The following is a 22646-nucleotide window of genomic DNA, read 5'->3' on the forward strand; positions in this document are numbered from 1 at the left end:
GGAACTGCTCAGGGCCAACACGATCAGGTATGCCTGGGGACATCCGTTTAAATTAATGGTCTTTAAGCAAGGCAGACCACTTATCCTAATGCCAGGCACTGACCCTGTGCCCTTCCTTCAAGGACTGGGTATTACAGTACCAGAGGGCTTCTCGGTGCCGGACACCACCCTCCCAACCTTGCAACCCTTACCACGCGACTGGTACACCGCCGGAGAATAAACGGGCGGCAGACCGACACCCACCTGGCCTGCCCGACCTCCCATGAATGAGCACACCTGACCCCCTCCTGACAAACGGCATAGCGTCGCAACCACCCTTCCCCATCCACCTGAAGCAGATGAGCTGGTCGCTATGCATCGAGAAAGTTGCCCTACTCGTTGATTGACGGGACTCATGCTACCCAAGACCCTTTTTTGTAATGGACCCCATCGCATCAACCCCACACTACAGCACGCGAACTGCTTTTTTCCTTGGCGGCCGCTGGCACACACTGCTCCGGCTCCCTAGACCCTGTCTACCCACACGACACCTGCCACGGCGACAGCCCCAATTATTTGGTATTGTGAACTGTGAAACTTTCTAAGAACTATTGCTGCCAACTTGATACCAAAAAGAGACTCTGTACCGGCTGTCAAAATCCAGACATCGCATGGAAGTGTAATGTATACTGATAACACCAGTGGGATGTATTGAGTTAACTAGCCAGGTTACACACACCACTGTAAGCGTAACACAGCATACTAAACATCACCCCACCGCACACACATCCTATACTTGCGTGGGGGCCGGTGGCGGGGGCCACTTGGGGGGTGGCGGGGCGGGGTGGTGGGTGGCTGGGGGGGGCGTGGGGGGCTGGGGCAGGTTGCAGAGCACACGACTCCAGAGACACTAAGCCAACCCAAGGAAAGCAGTGTAACATACGGGGAGGGGAGTGTGAAATAGACATGTTCCTGCTCTGTCATAATATGATGTGTACTGTTTTCTCATGTAATGTTTTATGCAGCCGCCACGGGCCTGTCCTTGTCCCCCTCCCCCCCCCTCCCCCTCCCTCCTCCCCCCCCCACCCCCCGCCGGCCGGCCCAACCACGTATTCAGGCGATGGGACCCTCTTCCATTCACCCCCTCATTCCTATCTAGCCAAAAAAAAAAAAAAAAAAACATAAAACAACAAAAATAAGAGCGAAATGTAAATTGAGTAACCCCCGGCGCTATTGTGCTCATTGCTGGGAGAGCTGTCTCGACACGTAAGAGACGACACTACGGGACTCATCCATAAAGGTTTCACCTCCTCCCCCCCCCCCCCCCCCCCCATATGCCCCCCCCCACCCAAAACTCACCCGAGCTCCCAGCCCCACCTCCACACTGCAACCATTTAGCATCTAAGAACCAGGGACGGAGGAGCAGAACATTCTGCTAGGTTTATCAAAAAGCATATGACACACTTAAGATATAATAAGCAAACGTTTTATGGTATCAGGGGGCCACACCGGCTTTCAGGTTCATGACCCATCACTTCCTGACTGGATTAGCCGTCACGGAGACGAGGGTTCATGCACCCCCCCACCGTCTGGCATGGTATAAGACCAGACAAGTACGGCTCCACCGTACCTTCTCCTACCTCTTCCCTCTATACCCCCTACCCTTCTTCATCCACCTAATCACCCTCCCCCTCCTATTGTCCACACCGGTCCTGGACGAAACTAGAGGCGCACTGACACAATCCATTCCTAATCCCAACACAGCTCCCAATGGAACAGAGGTGGGGGCGCAACCCACCACCCTCTCCACACATACGCCACTCAACCCACAAGGTGACGCCAACACCACCCGAACACCTCCGGTCCAAGAGCACCCACCAACCCCATGACCATGGCCCTCAAAATATCCTCAGCTTAATGTCAAGGGCCTTAACGCCCCCCGCAAACGAAGAACATTATACAGGGAACTCGTAGGCTGAACCCAGACATTGTATTCCTTCAGGAGAACACACCTACCTCAGTCCGCCCAGGTCTCCCTCCGTGACCACTCATACCGCTTGACGGCCGAGGCACGCTCCTTTCGCAAACATAAACGGAGTAGCGATACTCACACACAAACGATGCCCGATACACATAACAAAAGTGACACCAGACCCAGACGGTAGATATGTCTTAGCAACCGGACGATCCACTCGCAACCCATCCACTTAATCAATGTTTACGCCCCAATACACACACACCTCAATTCTGGAACCATATGTCAGGGGGAGACTTGAATGCGGCACCCGCCCCGGCTATTGATAGAAGTTCACGCCCAGGACTACTAAGATCCCACGGCATGGGCACTCAGGACAAACAATTACACCATTTTATTCGTAAAACAGGCCTCATAGATGCTTGGAGGGCCCAAAACCCCTCGGATAAGGACTAACATATTACTCACCCGCCCCACGACACATACTCACGCATAGACATGTTCTTGACCAACCATACAGGCTACACGAGAAAACGCAAAAAACAGACATCGGTTCCATCGCATGGTCCGACCACGCCGACATCGCAATCTACCTCACCGGCCTCCAATGCCCTACCCCATGGACATGGAGATTGAACACATCCTCCTCAAGGACCCATTGGTAGTGGAGGACATACAGAAACAACTGACCTCATACTTTACTGAAAACATATCTCTAGACAATCCCAATGACCACAGTGTGGGCAGGCCCACAAGGCAGTAATCCGAGGCTCCCTCATCAAAATAGCTACCCATAAAAAAAAACAAAAAACTCAGAAACTCACACAACTGCTAGACGCCCTCCGCACGGCGGAGCAACGCCACAAAACCGACCCAACTCCCCAAACACTCCACATTCTACAGAACACCCGCATTACGATTAGGCAACTACTCATAGATGACACAGCCAGAGCACTCACATGGACAAGAAGAACGTATTATGACAAGTCCAATAAAATGGACACCCTACTGGCCCGCACACTACGCCCCAGACCACATCACCCACATATCACCAAGATAAGAGCCCCCGACGGTACCATGAAAACCTCCCCGGCCGACATAGCCAATACTTTCACAACCTTCTACACAACACTATACAACCACTCCCCACGAGACGACGTAGCCCACACTACAGAGAACCAGAAAATAGCGGACTTCCTCACCAGCCTAAATTTACCTAAACTACACAATGCAGCCATAACAGAACTAGCAGCACCGATCACAAAAGAGGAAATAGACTCAGCCATCTCCTCTCTTAAAAGCAACAAAGCCCCCGGCCCTGACGGTTTTGAGGGCAGCTATTATAAGACCTTCAGGGAAACCCTCGTCCCGCATCTCGAATCCCTGTTCAGGGACCTAATGACGGGAACTCCACCAGACAGGGACATGACCAGGGCAAACATTATCCTCCTGCCGAAACCGGGCAAGGACCACACACAGCCAGAAGCATACCGACCTATCTCACTCATAAACCATGATAGCAAAATTTTCGCCAAGATCTTAGCGAGCCGATTGAACCCATACTTGACAAGTCTAATCCACGCAGACCAAGTGGGGTTCATACCCGGACGCCAGTTGTTTGAGAACACGAGACGCAACATTGACTTGATAGGGATACTAGCGGACACAAAAACACCATCCTTAGCGCTTTCTCTCGACGCGGAAAAAGCCTTTGACCGTGTGCAATGGCCCTACATGTTTACCCTATTGGAATACCTAGGCATGCCCCATACGTACATAACTGCCATCCGCGCTTTATACACCTCCGTTTCAGCGCAAATAAAGATTACGGGAACGGCCTGCCCGTCCTTCACAATTACTAACGGCACCCGACAGGGATGCCCCCTGTCCCCTTGTTTGAGAACACGAGACGCAACATTGACTTGATAGGGATACTAGCGGACACAAAAACACCATCCTTAGCGCTTTCTCTCGACGCGGAAAAAGCCTTTGACCGTGTGCAATGGCCCTACATGTTTACCCTATTGGAATACCTAGGCATGCCCCATACGTACATAACTGCCATCCGCGCTTTATACACCTCCGTTTCAGCGCAAATAAAGATTACGGGAACGGCCTGCCCGTCCTTCACAATTACTAACGGCACCCGACAGGGATGCCCCCTGTCCCCTCTACTCTTTGTACTGACACTCGAACCACTTCTCCAAGCCATTCGGGAACACCCGCAAATCAAAGGGGTCAAGGTGGACAACCAGGAGTACCTGGTTTCGGGATATGCAGACGACATCCTGCTGACCATCACTGAACCCACCCACACGCTACGGGCCCTACTACCACTCCTGGCTGAATATGGGACGATTTCGGGATACAAAGTCAATGTAGACAAATCTAGCGCACTCCAATAAATCTCACACAGACAGACATACTCGGAATCACATCAGACTACCACATACGTGTTACGCCAACACACCTTACCTATCTGGGCGTAAAATTACCAGCAGACATATCCACACTCCATAGCCTGAACTATACTCCCATGATAGCTAAACTCATCTCGGACATGGAGACCTGGGCGGACAAACCCATATCCTGGATAGGGAGAATACATTCAATTAAGATGAACGTACTACCCCGAATTTTATTCCTTTTTCAGGCTCTACCCATCCCCATCACGAAACATAGCCTCATCCCCCTACAACGAGCAATAGACAGATTCATATGGCAAAACAAGAGACACAGGGTAGCCCGTAACATCCTATATCGCCCCAGAATGCAAGGAGGTCTGGGGTTGCCCCACCTACACTTTTATTATATAGCCGCACAAATGGCACAAATTGCCCTATGGCACACCCCCCCAGAGACTAGACGTTGGGTAGATCTCGAATCAGCTCTAATGAAATCGGATCTCCCACAATTCTATATCTGGACACCAAGGGAGCACAGAGCACTCCCGAGAACTGCGTGCCCAGCTATTACTAACTCGATCCAGTTATGGGACACCTATGCCATCAAACACAAACTCACCACCACGTCCTCCCCCCTCACCCCATTATACCGTAATAAAGCATTCACGCCAGGCATGAGACCCTGGGACTTTAAAGGCCTAGAGAATGCCGGACTCCAGAGGGTCTTCCAACTTTATATTGGAGACACGATAATCACCTTCCCCGACCTACAAACCAAAGCAACCCTAAAACCAGCCGACTTCTTCAGATACCTACAACTGAAGCATTACGCGGCCCAAGCGACAGTGAAAACGGCCGCCAAAACCAACCCAACCTTCTTTGAGCGCATCTGCCTCACAGAACGTTATCAGAGAGGCCTAATCACCCTATTGTACTCCCACCTCTGTTCCACCACACGGGAATGGGGGACCCTACACTATACGGAGAAATGGGGAAACAGACTTGGGAGAAACCCTAGAGGGTATAGACTGGCAGGATATTTGGGAAGCCAATTCCAAAACTCTATCTGCGTAACGATGCAAGAACAGGCATATAAGACAATGATGAGGTGGTACATTACTCCAGTCCAACTTTATCATATGAAAAGAACACCCACAGATCTCTGTTGGCGTAACTGCGGAGAAAAAGGGACTTATGCACACATGTGGTGGTTCTGTCCCGCAATCAATGTATTCTGGAAAAAAGTCCAGCAGCTTGCATCAGAGATCCTACACAGACCGATAGACCTAAACCCTTGGACCTTCCTCCTGGCCAGACCCTTGACGACTTACCCAGATCAGAACAACAACTACTAAACAAGATAGCCTTAGCTGCCAGAAAGGCTCTAGCCCACACATGGCTGCAGCCTACTCCCCCCCCATTACCCGCAGTGCTCAACAAAATCAAAGAATGCCATCTCATGGACAAACTAACGGCCCAAATGAGGGGCAACACGACGACATTCACAAAGATATGGGAACCGTGGGATAACTATATTGACGACTAAACGGCCACAGGCATCATCCAGGACCATCCCCCCCCCCCCCCCCCCCCCCCCCCCTACACCTAGTTCTCCGCAACCCCACTTTCCTTGATTGTAGGCCGAGCTTACCGGTGACCCGGCCTATAGGTTCGACACACTAATCCCAAGGCTACCAAACGACAACCATGTCAGTTGATTCAAAGTTACGTAATATGTTATATATTTGTTTTCTAAGTGTTGAACTTTCTACTATACTATACTGTATTGAAAAATGACGACAGACAGATAGCTTAAACAATTGATGTAAGCAGCTTGTTATACAATTTTTTAATACCACACCTGGGCTTCTGCGCAAGCCACATAATTGCACTGTTCATTTATGTCTGTCATTGAAAAATAAAGAATCATAAAAAAAAAAAAAAAACATTTTGTTAATTGGTATTTTGAATAATTAATAGCCCTGTTAGAGCATTGTGGCCAGAATAGCCATGATGCAAACGCAGAGTATTTTTGAAACTCTTTGATTCTGATTTTGTATTTTGTTCCTCGGCTGTCAGCTCACTGCTTAGTGAGTAAACTGATCAGAAATGAAGTTTCATACTGGGGCACTGAAATGCGTTTACATGCAAAATATCCAAAAAAGTGTTTTCTTCTGATTATTATTATTAATATTATTGGGATTTATATAGCGCCTGCTTATTCCGCAGTGCTTTACAATAAAAGGGGAATTTACCAAATGAGACATTATTAAAAGGTAACAGGAACAATAGGTAGTGGAGGACACCGCTCAAACGAGCTTACAATCTAGCCGAGGTGGGTATAAAAACACAATAGGAAGGGTATTGAGATAGACAGGAAATAGACATGGTGGGAAAGTAGCCGAGCTGGAGGTGAGAGTGATGTGTGGCCCTTTAGGAGAGAGCGAGAGGAAGGTTTGAGAGATAGAAGTTACTCTGATAGACAGAATAAGTCATTAATCTTGTTAATGTTCTATTACTCGTTTCCTTTAGCTCAGATCTTAAAACCCTGATAAAAGCATTGTCAAAGGAAAGCATGGTGATGCAAAAAGCAAGCAACCCCTATGTCCTGCGTCTCCTGGGCGTTTACAAGAAGGTCGAGGGGATCATGGTGCAGAATGGTCTTGTTATGGAGTACATGCCACACGGTTCCCTCCACACTTTGGTTAACGATATCGAATCGGTTCCCTGGTCTTTGAAGTTTCGGATTTTCCACCAGGTGGTTCTGGGAATGAATTATCTTCACAGCCTCGATCCTCCGATAATTCATCGCGACCTGAAACCTGGCAACGTTCTACTGAATAAGTACTTGGATGTTCAGGTGAGTCTGTTCCCTGTAGAGAACAGTTATCGATAGGAACTGGTTACCTAATCTTTCAGGAAGCTGAAGGCATGGTCACTGCTTGTGAGATCCTGATAGGTACCTAAAGATTGGGAGTGAGGAAATGTAGGGGTAACATACAGGATTGGCATTGGCAATAGTAGCTCGTACAAACCGTTATTCCCGAAAAGATAACATTTTTTAAAGGACCACTATAGGCACCCAGACCACTTCAGCTTAATGAAGTGGTCTGGGTGCCAGGTCCAGCTAGGTTTAACCCTTTCTTCTATAAACATAGCAGGGCATCGGGTGGGGGACTTAACCGAATTCCGACCGTATGTAGCTTTAGTAAATATGAGAATTGCCATTGCGGCTGGAATTTGGTCATTTTTAGTATATTTGGTGAATAACCCTGTAAGTGTCATGGATTTACATCTGTAAGGATAAACCTTGAGCCCTCTGGGTTTTTTGGGGGGGCTTTTTTGCCTATCACCGTATATTAGTCTGTGACTAAATAATTACCTGTGGGCTTTTTTCGAGACAGATGGTTGTTATTATTAATCTTTGTAATGCATTTTAGGTCTGTGTCGTTGGTTTTGTTTTGCATTGCATTATTCTCTGTTACTTGTATTTTTTTACATAAACATTTTGCAATTTTCTGCAAAGTTGAGATACAACCCTCTGTCGGGAAATGTTTATTTATTATTTAATTATATTAAAACCATTAATTGCATAACTGTTATACAGCACTGACCCACTTTCATTAATCTGCTGTTGTTCAGATAGTATATTGCGTGTTTTCTTACACCGCAGCACTATTTGTTTTCTTCTAAGATCACTGATTTTGGATTGTCTAAAATCCAAGGAGCCACGTCTTCTGCTAATCCGAGTATTGTGGGAACCTTAGCATATATTCCTCCAGAAGCATTTATCAACATTAACTACAATCCCACCGAATCCTACGATGTCTACAGGTACGAAAATTCCAAATGATACACAGTCAACTAAATATATTGTCCATTGTTCTACTACCCTAATGATCTCCCCAACTATAAAAAGAATCTGTTACAAAAATGGCATTGAAAATCAGCTGGGTGATGAGCGATTCTGTGTGCGCAACATTGCCAGCAGGGGCAATGGTAGGGTCAAAAAGCACCTTGAGCCCTAAAATAATTTAACTACCCATTTCCAAAGCTCCATCCCTGATGTGAGCATCAGAACTAGACCATCGAAGAAGGTTGCCTGGTCTGATGAATCACGTTTTCTTTTAGATCAGCTGGATGGCTGGGTGCGTGTACATTGTTTACCTAGAGAAGAGATGACAGCAGGATTCACCATGGGATGAAGGCATGCTGGCGTAGGCAGTGTTATGCTTTGATCAATGTTCTGCTAGGAAACCTTGGGTTCTGGCTTTCATGTGGATGTGACTTTGACATGTACCACCTACTTAGAGACATTCATGGCAATGGTGTTCCCTGATGACAGTGGCCTCTTTCCACAGGATACTGCACTCTGCCACACTGCATAAAGGGTTCAGGAATGGTTTGAGGAACATGACAAAGTGTTCATGGTGTAACCTTGGCCTCCAAATTCACCAGATATTAATCTGATTGAGCTTCTGTTGTACAAATATGAATATGAATATAAAATCAAGAAAACAATATTAAAGGGACTCTCCAGTGCCAGGAAAACGGTTTGCACTGCAGGTCCCCTCTCCCTCCCACCACCCCATCCTATGTTGCTGAAGGGGTTAAACCCCCTTCAGTGACTCACCTGTATCCAGCGCCGATGTCCCTCGGCGCTAGTTCAGGGTCCGCCCATGCTCCTCCCCCGCCGACGTCATCCGGCGGGGGAGACCGATTGCGCATGCACGGCCGGCAGCTGGGAGAGACCTAACGCACATCAGACCTCCCCATAGGAAAGCATTGAAAAATGCTTTCAATGCTTTCCTATGGGGATACATAGCGTGAGGACGTCCAGCGACGCTATAGCACAGAAAACCTGTGCTGTAAACCCGGAAGTGCCCTCTAGTGGCTGTCTAGAGGAGGAGTTAACCCTGCAAGGTAATTATTGGAGTTTATGAAAACTGCAACATTTACAGTTGCAGGGTTAAGGGTAGTGGGAGTTGGCACCCAGACCACTCCAATGGGCAGAAGGGGTCTGGGTGCCTGGAGTGTCCCTTTAAGCATGACGTACAAATGGATCATTAATAATCACAATGTTCATCTTCTACCAGACACTGAGTTACTTCAACTGACATAAAATGACGTGTCCCGGGTGCACAGCTCATCCTGAATTACGGTGTTTCTTGGTACACCCCTGGCTCAATATGTGTGTACTATAGTTACATTTAGAAAGCTGCTCTCCAGAAATCACGTATTAACGCTTTACTTACTCCACAGCTTCGGAATCTTGATGTGGTCGGTGATCTCCGGAAAAGAACCCTTCTCAGGTAAGCACACAAACAATAGTGTCTATCCACCACTACAACACGACTTACGACTTACGACTACAAAATAACAACAACAATAAGTGGGGAAAAAGGCGCTTATGAATATATAACCTTATTAGATATCTGAAGTAAAAAATGTGTGTGCCCCTTTACAGTGCAGTCAATAAGTGCAAAGCAACACCAAAAAATGGGGCACATTTTCACATATACAAAAAGTGCAAAGAACACCAATCTTCACATTAAACTTTTATTTAAAAAAAAACATAAAATTATAAACAAATTGGTATAGGTTTTTTACCGTGTACAGACTTGACAAATACCACAACAAATTCTCAGTCAGCAGTTCCTATTTCTTTAAAATACAAGTTCATGTAACCAGATTTTTTATTTTTTAAATTGATTTTTTGGAACATTTCTGCTTGATTTATTCAATATGTCAGGTTTTATCTTTGAGCCCTAACTGCCATTTTTGAATATATGCAATTTTCAGCTGATTTATCAATATTTCCACCACTTTATCCAACAGGAAAGTGTTCGGTTTACAATTCCCACTTTGCCGCTATTCTAAATTTGTCGATTTTCTGAAATGTGAATTTCTGCAAAATCTGGAGGATTTACTCTGGGGAAAACCTTTACTTTTTAACTCACTTTTAGAAAAACTTCAAAATAAAAACGTAATTTAACCGTCAGATTATAGAACGTTATGACAAATATTCTCCCATACGTCTTATTATAGTTTATATAAAATTACTTCCTAAAAATCTCTTTCTGTAGGTGCACCTATAAACCTGATCCCATTCCTTATACCGAACGGCCATAGGCCGGATATGAGTGAACTGGACAGGTGGTCTGATGAGAAGATGGTTCCAAAGGCCATGGATCTGATGGTTTCGTGTTGGAACAAACAGGCTGAGGACAGGCCGAGCTTTCACGGTGAGTATGATAACGAAGGTTTGGCTAAACACGTCACGTTCCGTATGCCTCAACGTCCAGGGAAAAAAACAAATGCTGCAATTAATCAGAAGAGATGAAAACAAGCAGATACATGGCCTATTTATGATTCTCGTAATAGATAATGTGTTCTTTCTACACTATCACACACCATGCATTACCGTACATATTACCAACGCCAAGCTGTTTGATTCGGAGAGGCCGTAGGTTTACCCCGACACCAATAGATTACACCCCCAATATATACTCTTTGGAAGAGAAAAATCGATGTACCCCAATAACATTCCACCCCAGTTATTACTAACAAATTCTTCTGGCAACAGAATAAAAGAATGGTCATAAACTCAGAGCGTTAGTTCTGTATGTATAAGGTAGCAGTAGGCAACCTTGGGCACTAAACATGCTATGAAATACATCCCCCATAATGCACTTACAGTCATAATGCTATAATGTTGTCCACAACATGTGGAGTGCAAAGAGAACTTTAGATGAGACAGTTGCCTCACTCTGCAGGCGGAAAAAAAACAGGTAAGTATGATTTTTTTTTTCATATTTACCTGTTTCTCCATGTAGCGGAGAGCTGATCTCCCACAGCCTATTTCCGCTGGTAATCCTAGAATGGCTCAGGAACAAGTAGTAAATCCCATAGAGTAGCAGGCACAATCAGCAATATAATCCAAGAATATCCCATCACCTTTCCCAGTCACTGGACGACACACAGTATCAGGAGTAGAACTGAACTTTTATTCCACATACCCTGCTTTTATGCGGTTCTCCCCTACAAGGGAGACACTCACAATACTACACCCTAAATATGGTATCCCCTGATAGCCCTGATCTGGGTGAGCCACATATTCAAAAATCACCCAGATCTGACCAGGGGTTCGGGAGTTATGTGGAAGTAAACTTTTGACCGACCGCACAGGCAGCAGTAGCTGAAATTAGATCCATACAGTTTGACCTGGCGGTCGGTCTCCTTTCGTGCGTTAAAAGTCACGAAAATAAGAAATGTGCTTTTTTAATTTGTTTTCTGATTTGGACATAATATATTCCATTATCTATTGTTTTACCCCAGAATGCAGCGAATTGACAGCCAGCATGTTCGAGGCATACGAAAGCCAAATCGACGAAGATGTTCAAATCCTCCTTAAAAAGATTGGTGCTCAGGTATGTGAAATTAAATAAATAAGCAGATAAATGGAAGAAACAATTGGATTTGATGAATATGTCACTAAATTGGCTAAAATTTAACTATTGCCATTTTAATCTATTAAGAACCAATAATGCCCTGTACATCCATCAATAACTGGTCTTCACAGACCCTTCGTTGGCCTAGATTAACCTACCCTAACCTACCTTTTATAGCCCTGCACTGCAGAACCTCGGGAGACGTAAACTAGTTGGACAGTAATTGATATTAGAGAAGTTGATCCAGTTTGAAGTGAAAATCTTTCCTTGTGCCCAGAATATTTCTGTTCTCTTTCCAACCCGTGCTGTTTTCTAAGAAGATATATTCCTTTATTCCACAGATTCCAGAAGAGAATGACGAGACTGGAGCCATCAGCTGCTCTACAGGTCTGTGAATAGATTAAAAGATTCATTAACTGTGAACGTCAGGCATTAGCCCAGAACAGCCGGGGCAGAGACATTCTTAAAATCACCGACATTTTCCATTTGGTTTATTTGCCCTAAAATGAGCAATTTCCTTGTGGACTTTCATCAGTTCACATATTGAATAGTAAATAACGCAGAATATTGCATTATAAAGGATACCCGTGTGTTTCACTGGAGAGCCCTCTGGTAAATGTCAGTCAATAAACAGTATCCTGGCCTCCCACACCCCGCTGAATGAATTCATTAATCCTAGAAGTTCCCACGGGCTTCCTGTGCTGATTAATTAAACTATTCCATTCCAGCAGTATATGTATTCCACATACACCCAGTAGACACCGTCTGTATGATGTCTGACGGCCTGATTTGGCAGCTTGGTAGTTGTGTTTTTTCAATCAGTTCCTGACATCAGAATAAGCAACATGGACAAGCAGTGACCAAACACATAACAAAACAATCCCATGGTTTTATCTTCCAGATGATGACGATTTTGAAAGATTAAACAACATAAGAAAAAATTTCCTGGAAGATATGGGTGAGGTAAGTGGGTTAGTTCGCTTTGTGAGATGACCCATGAGGAAAAGATATGAAACACCGGTAGTTGTCCTGGGTCAGACTAGCACCTCTCAAACCAGACCCAACAGGGAGTGATTGTTGTCATAACCAATGGCCCCCACCAGTGTGAGCTGCTGGGTTCCCAACGCATTCTACAGACAGCAGTTACATTGTAATGTCCGTATCCCTTTAGCGTAAAAGATATTGGGGGGTTTGGTTAATTCCCCCCTCCAGTGTGAGCTGCTGAGTTCCCTGAGTATTCTACAGACAGCAGTTACATTGTAATGTCCGTATCCCTTTAGTGTAAAAGATATTGGGGGGGGGGGGGGGGTTTGGTTAATTGCCCCTCCAGTGTGAGCTGCTGTGTTCCCTGAGTATTCTACAGACAGCAGTTACATTGTAATGTCCGTATCCCTTTAGCGTAAAAGATATTGTTTTTTTTTGGTTAATTGCCCCTCCAGTGTGAGCTGCTGTGTTCCCAACGCATTCTACAGACAGCAGTTACATTGTAATGTCCGTATCCCTTTAGTGTAAAAGATATTGGGGGGGTTTGGTTAATTGCCCCTCCAGTGTGAGCTGCTGTGTTCCCTGAGTATTCTACAGACAGCAGTTACATTGTAATGTCCGTATCCCTTTAGCGTAAAAGATATTGTTTTTTTTTGGTTAATTGCCCCTCCAGTGTGAGCTGCTGTGTTCCCAACGCATTCTACAGACAGCAGTTACATTGTAATGTCCGTATCCCTTTAGTGTAAAAGATATTGGGGGGGTTTGGTTAATTGCCCCCTCCAGTGTGAGCTGCTGTGTTCCCTGAGTATTCTACAGACAGCAGTTACATTGTAATGTCCGTATCCCTTTAGTGTAAAAGATATTGGGGGGGTTTGGTTAATTGCCCCCCTCCAGTGTGAGCTGCTGTGTTCCCTGAGTATTCTACAGACAGCAGTTACATTGTAATGTCCGTATCCCTTTAGCGTAAAAGATATTGTTTTTTTTTTGGTTAATTGCCCCTCCAGTGTGAACTGCTGTGTTCCCAACACATTCTACAGACAGCAGTTACATTGTAATGTCCGTATCCCTTTAGTGTAAAACATAATGAGGGGTTTGGTTAATTGCCCCCCTCCAGTGTGAGCTGCTGTGTTCCCTGAGTATTCTACAGACAGCAGTTACATTGTAATGTCCGTATCCCTTTAGTGTAAAACATATTGAGGGGTTTGGTTAATTGCCCCCCTCCAGTGTGAGCTGCTGTGTTCCCTGAGTATTCTACAGACAGCAGTTACATTGTAATATCCGTATCCCTTTAGTGTAAAATATATTGGGGGGTTTGTTTATTGCCCCCTCCAGTGTGAGCTGCTGTGTTCCCTGAGTATTCTACAGACAGCAGTTACATTGTAATATCCGTATCCCTTTAGTGTAAAATATATTGGGGGGTTTGTTTATTGCCCCCCTCCAGTGTGAGCTACTGTGTTCCCTGAGTATTCTACAGACAGCAGTTACATTGTAATGTCCGTATCCCTTTAGTTTAAAAGATATTGGGTTTTTTTTGGTTAATTGCCCCCCTCCAGTGTGAGCTGCTGTGTTCCCTGAGTATTCTACAGACAGCAGTTACATTGTAATGTCCGTATCCCTTTAGTGTAAAAGATATTGGGGGGGGGGGGGGGGCTGGTTAATTGCCCCCTCCAGTGTGAGCTGCTGTGTTCCCTGAGTATTCTACAGACAGCAGTTACATTGTAATGTCCGTATCCCTTTAGTGTAAAAGATATTGGGGGGGGGGGGGGTTGGTTAATTGCCCCCCCCCCCCCCCCCAGTGTGAGCTGCTGTGTTCCCTGAGTATTCTACAGACAGCAGTTACATTGTAATGTCCGTATCCCTTTAGCGTAAAAGATATTGTTTTTTTTGGTTAATTGCCCCTCCAGTGTGAGCTGCTGTGTTCCCAACGCATTCTACAGACAGCAGTTACATTGTAATGTCCGTATCCCTTTAGTGTAAAAGATATTGGGGGGGTTTGGTTAATTGCCCCCTCCAGTGTGAGCTGCTGTGTTCCCTGAGTATTCTACAGACAGCAGTTACATTGTAATGTCCGTATCCCTTTAGTGTAAAAGATATTGGGGGGGTTTGGTTAATTGCCCCCCTCCAGTGTGAGCTGCTGTGTTCCCTGAGTATTCTACAGACAGCAGTTACATTGTAATGTCCGTATCCCTTTAGCGTAAAAGATATTGTTTTTTTTTTGGTTAATTGCCCCTCCAGTGTGAACTGCTGTGTTCCCAACACATTCTACAGACAGCAGTTACATTGTAATGTCCGTATCCCTTTAGTGTAAAACATAATGAGGGGTTTGGTTAATTGCCCCCCTCCAGTGTGAGCTGCTGTGTTCCCTGAGTATTCTACAGACAGCAGTTACATTGTAATGTCCGTATCCCTTTAGTGTAAAACATATTGAGGGGTTTGGTTAATTGCCCCCCTCCAGTGTGAGCTGCTGTGTTCCCTGAGTATTCTACAGACAGCAGTTACATTGTAATATCCGTATTCCTTTAGTGTAAAATATATTGGGGGGTTTGTTTATTGCCCCCTCCAGTGTGAGCTGCTGTGTTCCCTGAGTATTCTACAGACAGCAGTTACATTGTAATATCCGTATCCCTTTAGTGTAAAATATATTGGGGGGTTTGTTTATTGCCCCCCTCCAGTGTGAGCTACTGTGTTCCCTGAGTATTCTACAGACAGCAGTTACATTGTAATGTCCGTATCCCTTTAGTGTAAAAGATATTGGGGGGGGGGGGGGGCTGGTTAATTGCCCCCTCCAGTGTGAGCTGCTGTGTTCCCTGAGTATTCTACAGACAGCAGTTACATTGTAATGCCCGTATCCCTTTAGTGTAAAAGATATTGGGGGGGGGGGGGGGGGGTTGGTTAATTGCCCCCCCCCCCCCCCCCAGTGTGAGCTGCTGTGTTCCCTGAGTATTCTACAGACAGCAGTTACATTGTAATATCCGTATTCCTTTAGTGTAAAATATATTGGGGGGTTTGTTTATTGCCCCCTCCAGTGTGAGCTGCTGTGTTCCCTGAGTATTCTACAGACAGCAGTTACATTGTAATATCCGTATCCCTTTAGTGTAAAATATATTGGGGGGTTTGTTTATTGCCCCCTCCAGTGTGAGCTGCTGTGTTCCCTGAGTATTCTACAGACAGCAGTTACATTGTAATGTCCGTATCCCTTTAGTGTAAAATATATTGGGGGGTTTGTTTATTGCCCCCCTCCAGTGTGAGCTACTGTGTTCCCTGAGTATTCTACAGACAGCAGTTACATTGTAATGTCCGTATCCCTTTAGTGTAAAAGATATTGGGGGGGGGGGGGGCTGGTTAATTGCCCCCTCCAGTGTGAGCTGCTGTGTTCCCTGAGTATTCTACAGACAGCAGTTACATTGTAATGTCCGTATCCCTTTAGTGTAAAAGATATTGGGGGGGGGGGGGGGGGTTGGTTAATTGCCCCCCCCCCCCCCCAGTGTGAGCTGCTGTGTTCCCTGAGTATTCTACAGACAGCAGTTACATTGTAATGTCCATATCCCTTTAGTGTAAAAGATATTGGGGGGTTTTGGTTAATTGCCCCCTCCAGTGTGAGCTGCTGTGTTCCCTGAGTATTCTACAGACAGCAGTTACATTGTAATGTCCGTATCCCTTTAGTGTAAGAGATATTGGGGGGTTTGGTTAATTGCCCCCTCCAGTGTGAGCTGCTGGGTTCCCTGAGTATTCTACAGACAGCAGTTACATTGTAATGTCCGTATCCCTTTAGTGTAAGAGATATTGGGGGGTTTGGTTAATTGCCCCCTCCAGTGTGAGCTGCTGTGTTCCCTGAGTGTTCTACAGACAGCAGTTACATTGTAATGTCCGTATCCCTTTAGTGTAAAAGATATTGGGGGGTTTGGTTAATTGCCCCTCCAGTGTGAGCTGCTGTGTTCCCTGAGTATTCTACAGACAGCAGTTACATTGTAATGTCCGTATCCCTTTAGTGTAAAAGATATTGGGGGGTTTTAGTTAATTGCCCCCCCCCCCCCAGTGTGAGCTGCTGTGTTCCCTGAGTATTCTACAGACAGCAGTTACATTGTAATGTCCGTATCCCTTTAGTGTAAAAGATATTGGGGGGGGGGGGGGGGTTGGTTAATTGCCCCCCCCCCCCCCAGTGTGAGCTGCTGTGTTCCCTGAGTATTCTACAGACAGCAGTTACATTGTAATGTCCATATCCCTTTAGTGTAAAAGATATTGGGGGGTTTTGGTTAATTGCCCCCTCCAGTGTGAGCTGCTGTGTTCCCTGAGTATTCTACAGACAGCAGTTACATTGTAATGTCCGTATCCCTTTAGTGTAAGAGATATTGGGGGGTTTGGTTAATTGCCCCCTCCAGTGTGAGCTGCTGTGTTCCCTGAGTATTCTACAGACAGCAGTTACATTGTAATGTCCGTATCCCTTTAGTGTAAAAGATATTGGGGAGTTTGGTTAATTCCCCCCTCCAGTGTGAGCTGCTGGGATCCCTGAGTATTCTACAGACAGCAGTTACATTGTAATGTCCGTATCCCTTTAGTGTAAAAGATATTGGGGGGGGGGGGGGTTGGTTAATTGCCCCCCCCCCCCCCCAGTGTGAGCTGCTGTGTTCCCTGAGTATTCTACAGACAGCAGTTACATTGTAATGTCCATATCCCTTTAGTGTAAAAGATATTGGGGGGTTTTGGTTAATTGCCCCCTCCAGTGTGAGCTGCTGTGTTCCCTGAGTATTCTACAGACAGCAGTTACATTGTAATGTCCGTATCCCTTTAGTGTAAGAGATATTGGGGGGTTTGGTTAATTGCCCCCTCCAGTGTGAGCTGCTGTGTTCCCTGAGTATTCTACAGACAGCAGTTACATTGTAATGTCCGTATCCCTTTAGTGTAAAATATATTGGGGGGTTTGTTTATTGCCCCCTCCAGTGTGAGCTGCTGTGTTCCCTGAGTATTCTACAGACAGCAGTTACATTGTAATATCCGTATCCCTTTAGTGTAAAATATATTGGGGGGTTTGTTTATTGCCCCCTCCAGTGTGAGCTACTGTGTTCCCTGAGTATTCTACAGACAGCAGTTACATTGTAATGTCCGTATCCCTTTAGTTTAAAAGATATTGGGGGGTTTTAGTTAATTGCCCCCCCCCCCCCCCCAGTGTGAGCTGCTGGGTTCCCTGAGTATTCTACAGACAGCAGTTACATTGTAATGTCCGTATCCCTTTAGTGTAAAAGATATTGGGGAGTTTGGTTAATTCCCCCCTCCAGTGTGAGCTGCTGGGATCCCTGAGTATTCTACAGACAGCAGTTACATTGTAATGTCCGTATCCCTTTAGTGTAAAAGATATTGGGGGGGGGGGGGTTTGGTTAATTGCCCCCTCCAGTGTGAGCTGCTGGGTTCCCTGAGTATCCTACAGACAGCAGTTACATTGTAATGTCCGTATCCCTTTAGTGTAAAAGATATTGGGGAGTTTGGTTAATTCCCCCCTCCAGTGTGAGCTGCTGTGTTCCCTGAGTATTCTACAGACAGCAGTCACATTGTAATATCCGTATCCCTTTAGTGTAAAAGATATTGGGGGGTTTTAGTTAATTGCCCCCCCCCCCCCCCAGTGTGAGCTGCTGTGTTCCCTGAGTATTCTACAGACAGCAGTCACATTGTGATATGATTATGAGGTCTAGGTAGCTAAGATCATTTCCATATCATTCCCTCCTCAGGCTGACCAACTGACATTTGAAAAGCAAGACGTTGCTGTAACTACTACAGAAATAGCGGCTGATACCCCTACAGAAGATTCAGGTAAATTCTAAAATCGTATATTTTGTCACTCTTCACACTCATTTCGTAGGAGATGTCCCACAATGGTTAGTCTGGCCTGATATCTTTTCCATGGTGTTGGGACATTGGTCTCTAGGGCCCCGTAGCACTGGTAAATCATCCCTTCCCTGGTTTTAACTGTTCCCATTGGTGAGGAAGGTCCTGTGGTCTTGGTGGTTTAATGAAAATCCATCGCTCAAGTCATCTCCTCACGACTCAGACTATTCTCCCCTGGCTTGAACGAAACCCAGCAATCTAACATAAATCTGACCAGAGAATATTACCCAGAATGCACTGCGTGAGAGGAACATTATATTACTACACAAGGTCAATTATGCTTTTCCCCTGGTTAACTGCTATAGTCCTATACTCCTATTGTCCTACCACTAGCTCTTTGATCCGCACACATTTCTAAACTCTAATTGCTTGTTGTTTTCTTCACACAGAAGGCCCGCTTAAAAACCTCACAGAAACCATTAAAAATTCTGGAGAATATAAGAAGATAGTGGAGACACTTTCCAAAGATAAAATATTGTCCAGCGTTGAGAAGGCAAAGCTCGACAGTTCCGATTCATTGAAAGATATCGGACGGACTGCTGAGAAAGCCGTATTAGAAACCATTCGGAAAGATCCCGGGAAGCTTATATCATCCATCGTAAAATTATGGAAGTGAAGTTTGGAATGTGGACTGCAATGGTATCTGACCAACAAAGCAAGGAAAAGGCAGGAACTTCTTTCGAAGTCACAGCCACCATTTTTGGATTAAACAGAGGCTGGATGTGGACAAAGCTGTAGTGGAGTGCTAGTCATAGCAGGGACTCTCCTCCGCTGGTTACTCCAAGATGTGCTCAGGAACAAATAAAATACTCCAAGGGAACAGCCAAATACAGCAAAGTAATCCAAGAACCTCCCAACACCTCCCCAGCAACTGGACAACACTCAGCTCTGGGGATATTACTGATTTTAATGGAGCCACGGCTGGCCTTTTATGAGAATCCCCATGCAAGGGGTTTCCAGATACATATTCCAGGGGCATTGGACCTGAGAGCAGACTGAAGCAAAGTACACAACATAATGACATGAACTGTCAGGTCCAGGACATGTACAATCTTTATCACCCTAAATTATACATTTCCCCACAAGGTACCCCCTCAAGTCTTATATCCCCAAATAGCCTGGTCTGAGCGCCCAAAATAGCTGAAAAGCACCCAGATCCCACAACTTTTCAGTTTAATTATGTGATAAATTATATTATTTCTCTGAATGGGGTCTGGCAAGCCTAAGGAAAAATAATATAAACTATTTTCTCATTGCTTGAAAATAAATGTCATTATTGAACCCATTGAGGTTTATTCATTGTGGGACTTACCAAGAGAACTTACCAAGAAATTAAAATTTTAGACCAAAATAGTCACACTGAAAATTAATGTTCCCCATTTTCATGGTGCGGTGTATAGTGGGTCATTGGTCAGGCACAGGTAAAATTAAACTGACACCAAAGAATATTTATTTAATCCCATTTTACCCTTCCAAAGGTCTATCCACCAGGTACGACTTTCTAGATCACGCTAATCGATCTAGCTCCCTCTCACAGCAACTTTTGGGATTTATTTTTCTCACCTTTGTGATGTTTGCAGACAAATTCTTACCTGTTTAAGTATAACTGCATCTCACCTCTTATTTAAGCATTTCCAATCTCTAATATACTGCATAAACTGTTTGTCAGCCCATCCCATTCCTTTACAATTTCAAGGAACACTCCGGACCTCTAAAGCAATTTATCTTGCCGAAATGCTGAAATGTGAAGAGTGTGTCGTCTTTTTCATTTTACAAAAAGCGCAGATTTCAATAGAAATTGCTACTTTTATAAATGAACCTGGTCACACCCTGTCTATCGGCCAACTGGTCCAGGTACTTCCTGGTTGATTAGCTCAGTAAAGCAAAATTCAGTTGGCAGCAATTACCCAGAGTACCTGCCTTACAAAGACTACTCATTGAGCTGCATTGAGAAGCTTGTAATTGGACAGCCACGGAAAGTCTGGGCGGGGTTAGAAGGGGAGGGCGTTCAAAGGCTGCAGACAAGAGATCTACAGCTTTTACAAGCTCTTTTTTAGATATACCGCCAGTGGAAAAATGTATGATTAAATGCCAGCATGTTTTCATTAGGATTTTTATATTTTTTTATTTGAGCAGTGGAGTGTCCCTGTAACCCCTTAAGGACACATGACATGTGTGACATGTCATGATTCCCTTTCATTCCAGAAGTTTGGTCCTTAAGGGGTTAAACACCGCCTTTGGCTGTAGTGTTTGCACCTCTTCTTTTAATGTGTAGGACTGTGGGAAAGGTTACTACATGCTACGATACTGAAAATAAAAGACAATTATAGATGTTGTTTGTTGAGTAATAAAACATTAAACCCAAAACTTAAAAACATGGTAATTGTATCAAATAAATCAGTTATATATTTTGTCATCTGTTAGTTATGTGTTCATTCATGGATTACACATTCTGCAGTGAAACTCCACCCCTTAGACACATACTCTCTTTTCACTACAAAGACAGGGATTGAAGGCAGCCAGGCACAGTCAAGATGGATATTAGATGTAAACGTTTTGGTGGGAATTTGCTAAATCTACCTGAATGCTTCGGTGTCTCCTGAAACACACGAACATCAAATTAATAAAGAGGTAGGAGGTTTAAGTATACCTCACAGTGTGTTTCAGAGAACGTGTGCCAGTCTGCTTCACTCATTATGTTTGTGTATGTTAGTCTGTTTAGGTCAGTGTGTGTGAACATGTGTGTCTGCCTGGGTCAGTGTGTGTCTGTATGGATCAGTGTATGTGTGTGTCTGCATGGGCCAGTGTGTGTGTATGTGTGTGTCTGCATGGGTCAGTGTGTGTGTGTATGTGTGTGTCTGTATGGGTCAGTGTATGTGTCTGCATGGGCCAGTGTGTGTGTGTGTATGTGTGTGTCTGCATGGGTCAGTGTGGGTGTGTATGTGTGTGTCTGTATGGGTCAGTGTATGTGTCTGCATGGGTCAGTGTGTGTCTGTATGGATCAGTGTATGTGTGTGTCTGCATGGGCCAGTGTGCGTGTGTGTGTGTATGTGTGTGTCTGTATGGGGCAGTGTATGTGTTTGCATGGGTCAGTGTGTGTGTGTATGTGTGTGTCTGCATGGGTCAGTGTATGTGTTTGCATGGGTCAGTGTGTGTGTGTATGTCTGTGTCTGTATGGGTCAGTGTATGTGTTTGCATGGGTCAGTGTGTGTGTGTATGTGTGTGTCTGCATGGGTCAGTGTGTGTGTGTGTATATGTCAGTGTATGTGTGTGTGGCATGGATCAGTGTGTGTATGTGTATATGTCAGTGTATGTGTGTGTGTGCATGGATCAGTGTGTGTATGTGTGTCTACTTGAGTCAGCGTGTGTATGTGTGTGTCCGTCTGCATATCTTGGATGTGGCCATGTAGGGGACAAAGAAGCAATAAGGTAGTATGTATCAATGTGTTCTGAAAAGAGAGCACTATTATCCATCATTATTTTGATTATATTTATTAAGGTTCTAAAAGGTGACAGTTTTCTTCACAGTAAATTTGTGGGTTTAGTATGCCAAAAGTAGAAATAAAACAGTTGTGTAAAAATGGCGTGTATTCATATATATTTTGTTAGGGCTCAAAAGGAGCAACAGGTGAACAAACCTGACAGGTTTAACAAATTGCCCCAAAAATTGCAGAATAGTGGAAGTAAACGTTTTGGTGAGACTTTGCTAAGTCTACCTGAATGCTTCTGTGTCTCCGCCTCCTAACAAATGTGTGCCTGGACTGTGCCAGGAGTCAACTGGATTGTAGTGTTAATTACTAAAACTTTATTATACATATAAAACAAAATGGAAATTCCCACACCCTCTAAATGCCACACCACCCGAGCAGCCGGCTCACTCCAAATAACATTGTACGTATTTAGAGTATAACACTACACTCACCAGAGCCACTACAGCTTAATGTAAAAATGGTTCTGGGATATAGTTTGTCTCTG

At 44.9% G+C, this 22646-nt stretch overlaps 1 protein-coding gene across 7 annotated transcripts in view; it reads left to right on the forward strand.

The window, feature by feature from the left end:
• Positions 1 to 19952, forward strand: part of LOC134583349 (receptor-interacting serine/threonine-protein kinase 3-like) — a 28003-nt gene extending 8051 nt beyond the window's left edge. For 6 of the 7 annotated variants that reach the window (XM_063440237.1, XM_063440233.1, XM_063440236.1 and 3 more), the window contains 9 exons: positions 6892 to 7219; positions 8054 to 8193; positions 9622 to 9671; positions 10446 to 10604; positions 11698 to 11789; positions 12152 to 12197; positions 12712 to 12773; positions 18515 to 18603; positions 19059 to 19952. In XM_063440237.1, coding sequence (XP_063296307.1) covers positions 6892 to 7219; positions 8054 to 8193; positions 9622 to 9671; positions 10446 to 10604; positions 11698 to 11789; positions 12152 to 12197; positions 12712 to 12773; positions 18515 to 18603; positions 19059 to 19287 — 1195 coding nt within the window. In that variant the 3' untranslated portion in view covers positions 19288 to 19952. The remainder of the gene's footprint in view (positions 1 to 6891; positions 7220 to 8053; positions 8194 to 9621; positions 9672 to 10445; positions 10605 to 11697; positions 11790 to 12151; positions 12198 to 12711; positions 12774 to 18514; positions 18604 to 19058) is intronic. The other variant, XM_063440239.1, reaches the window with a different exon arrangement.
• The last annotated feature ends 2694 nt before the right edge of the window (positions 19953 to 22646 follow it).

Source organism: Pelobates fuscus, chromosome 13 (assembly GCF_036172605.1).
Source record: "Pelobates fuscus isolate aPelFus1 chromosome 13, aPelFus1.pri, whole genome shotgun sequence".
NCBI lineage: Eukaryota > Metazoa > Chordata > Amphibia > Anura > Pelobatidae > Pelobates > Pelobates fuscus.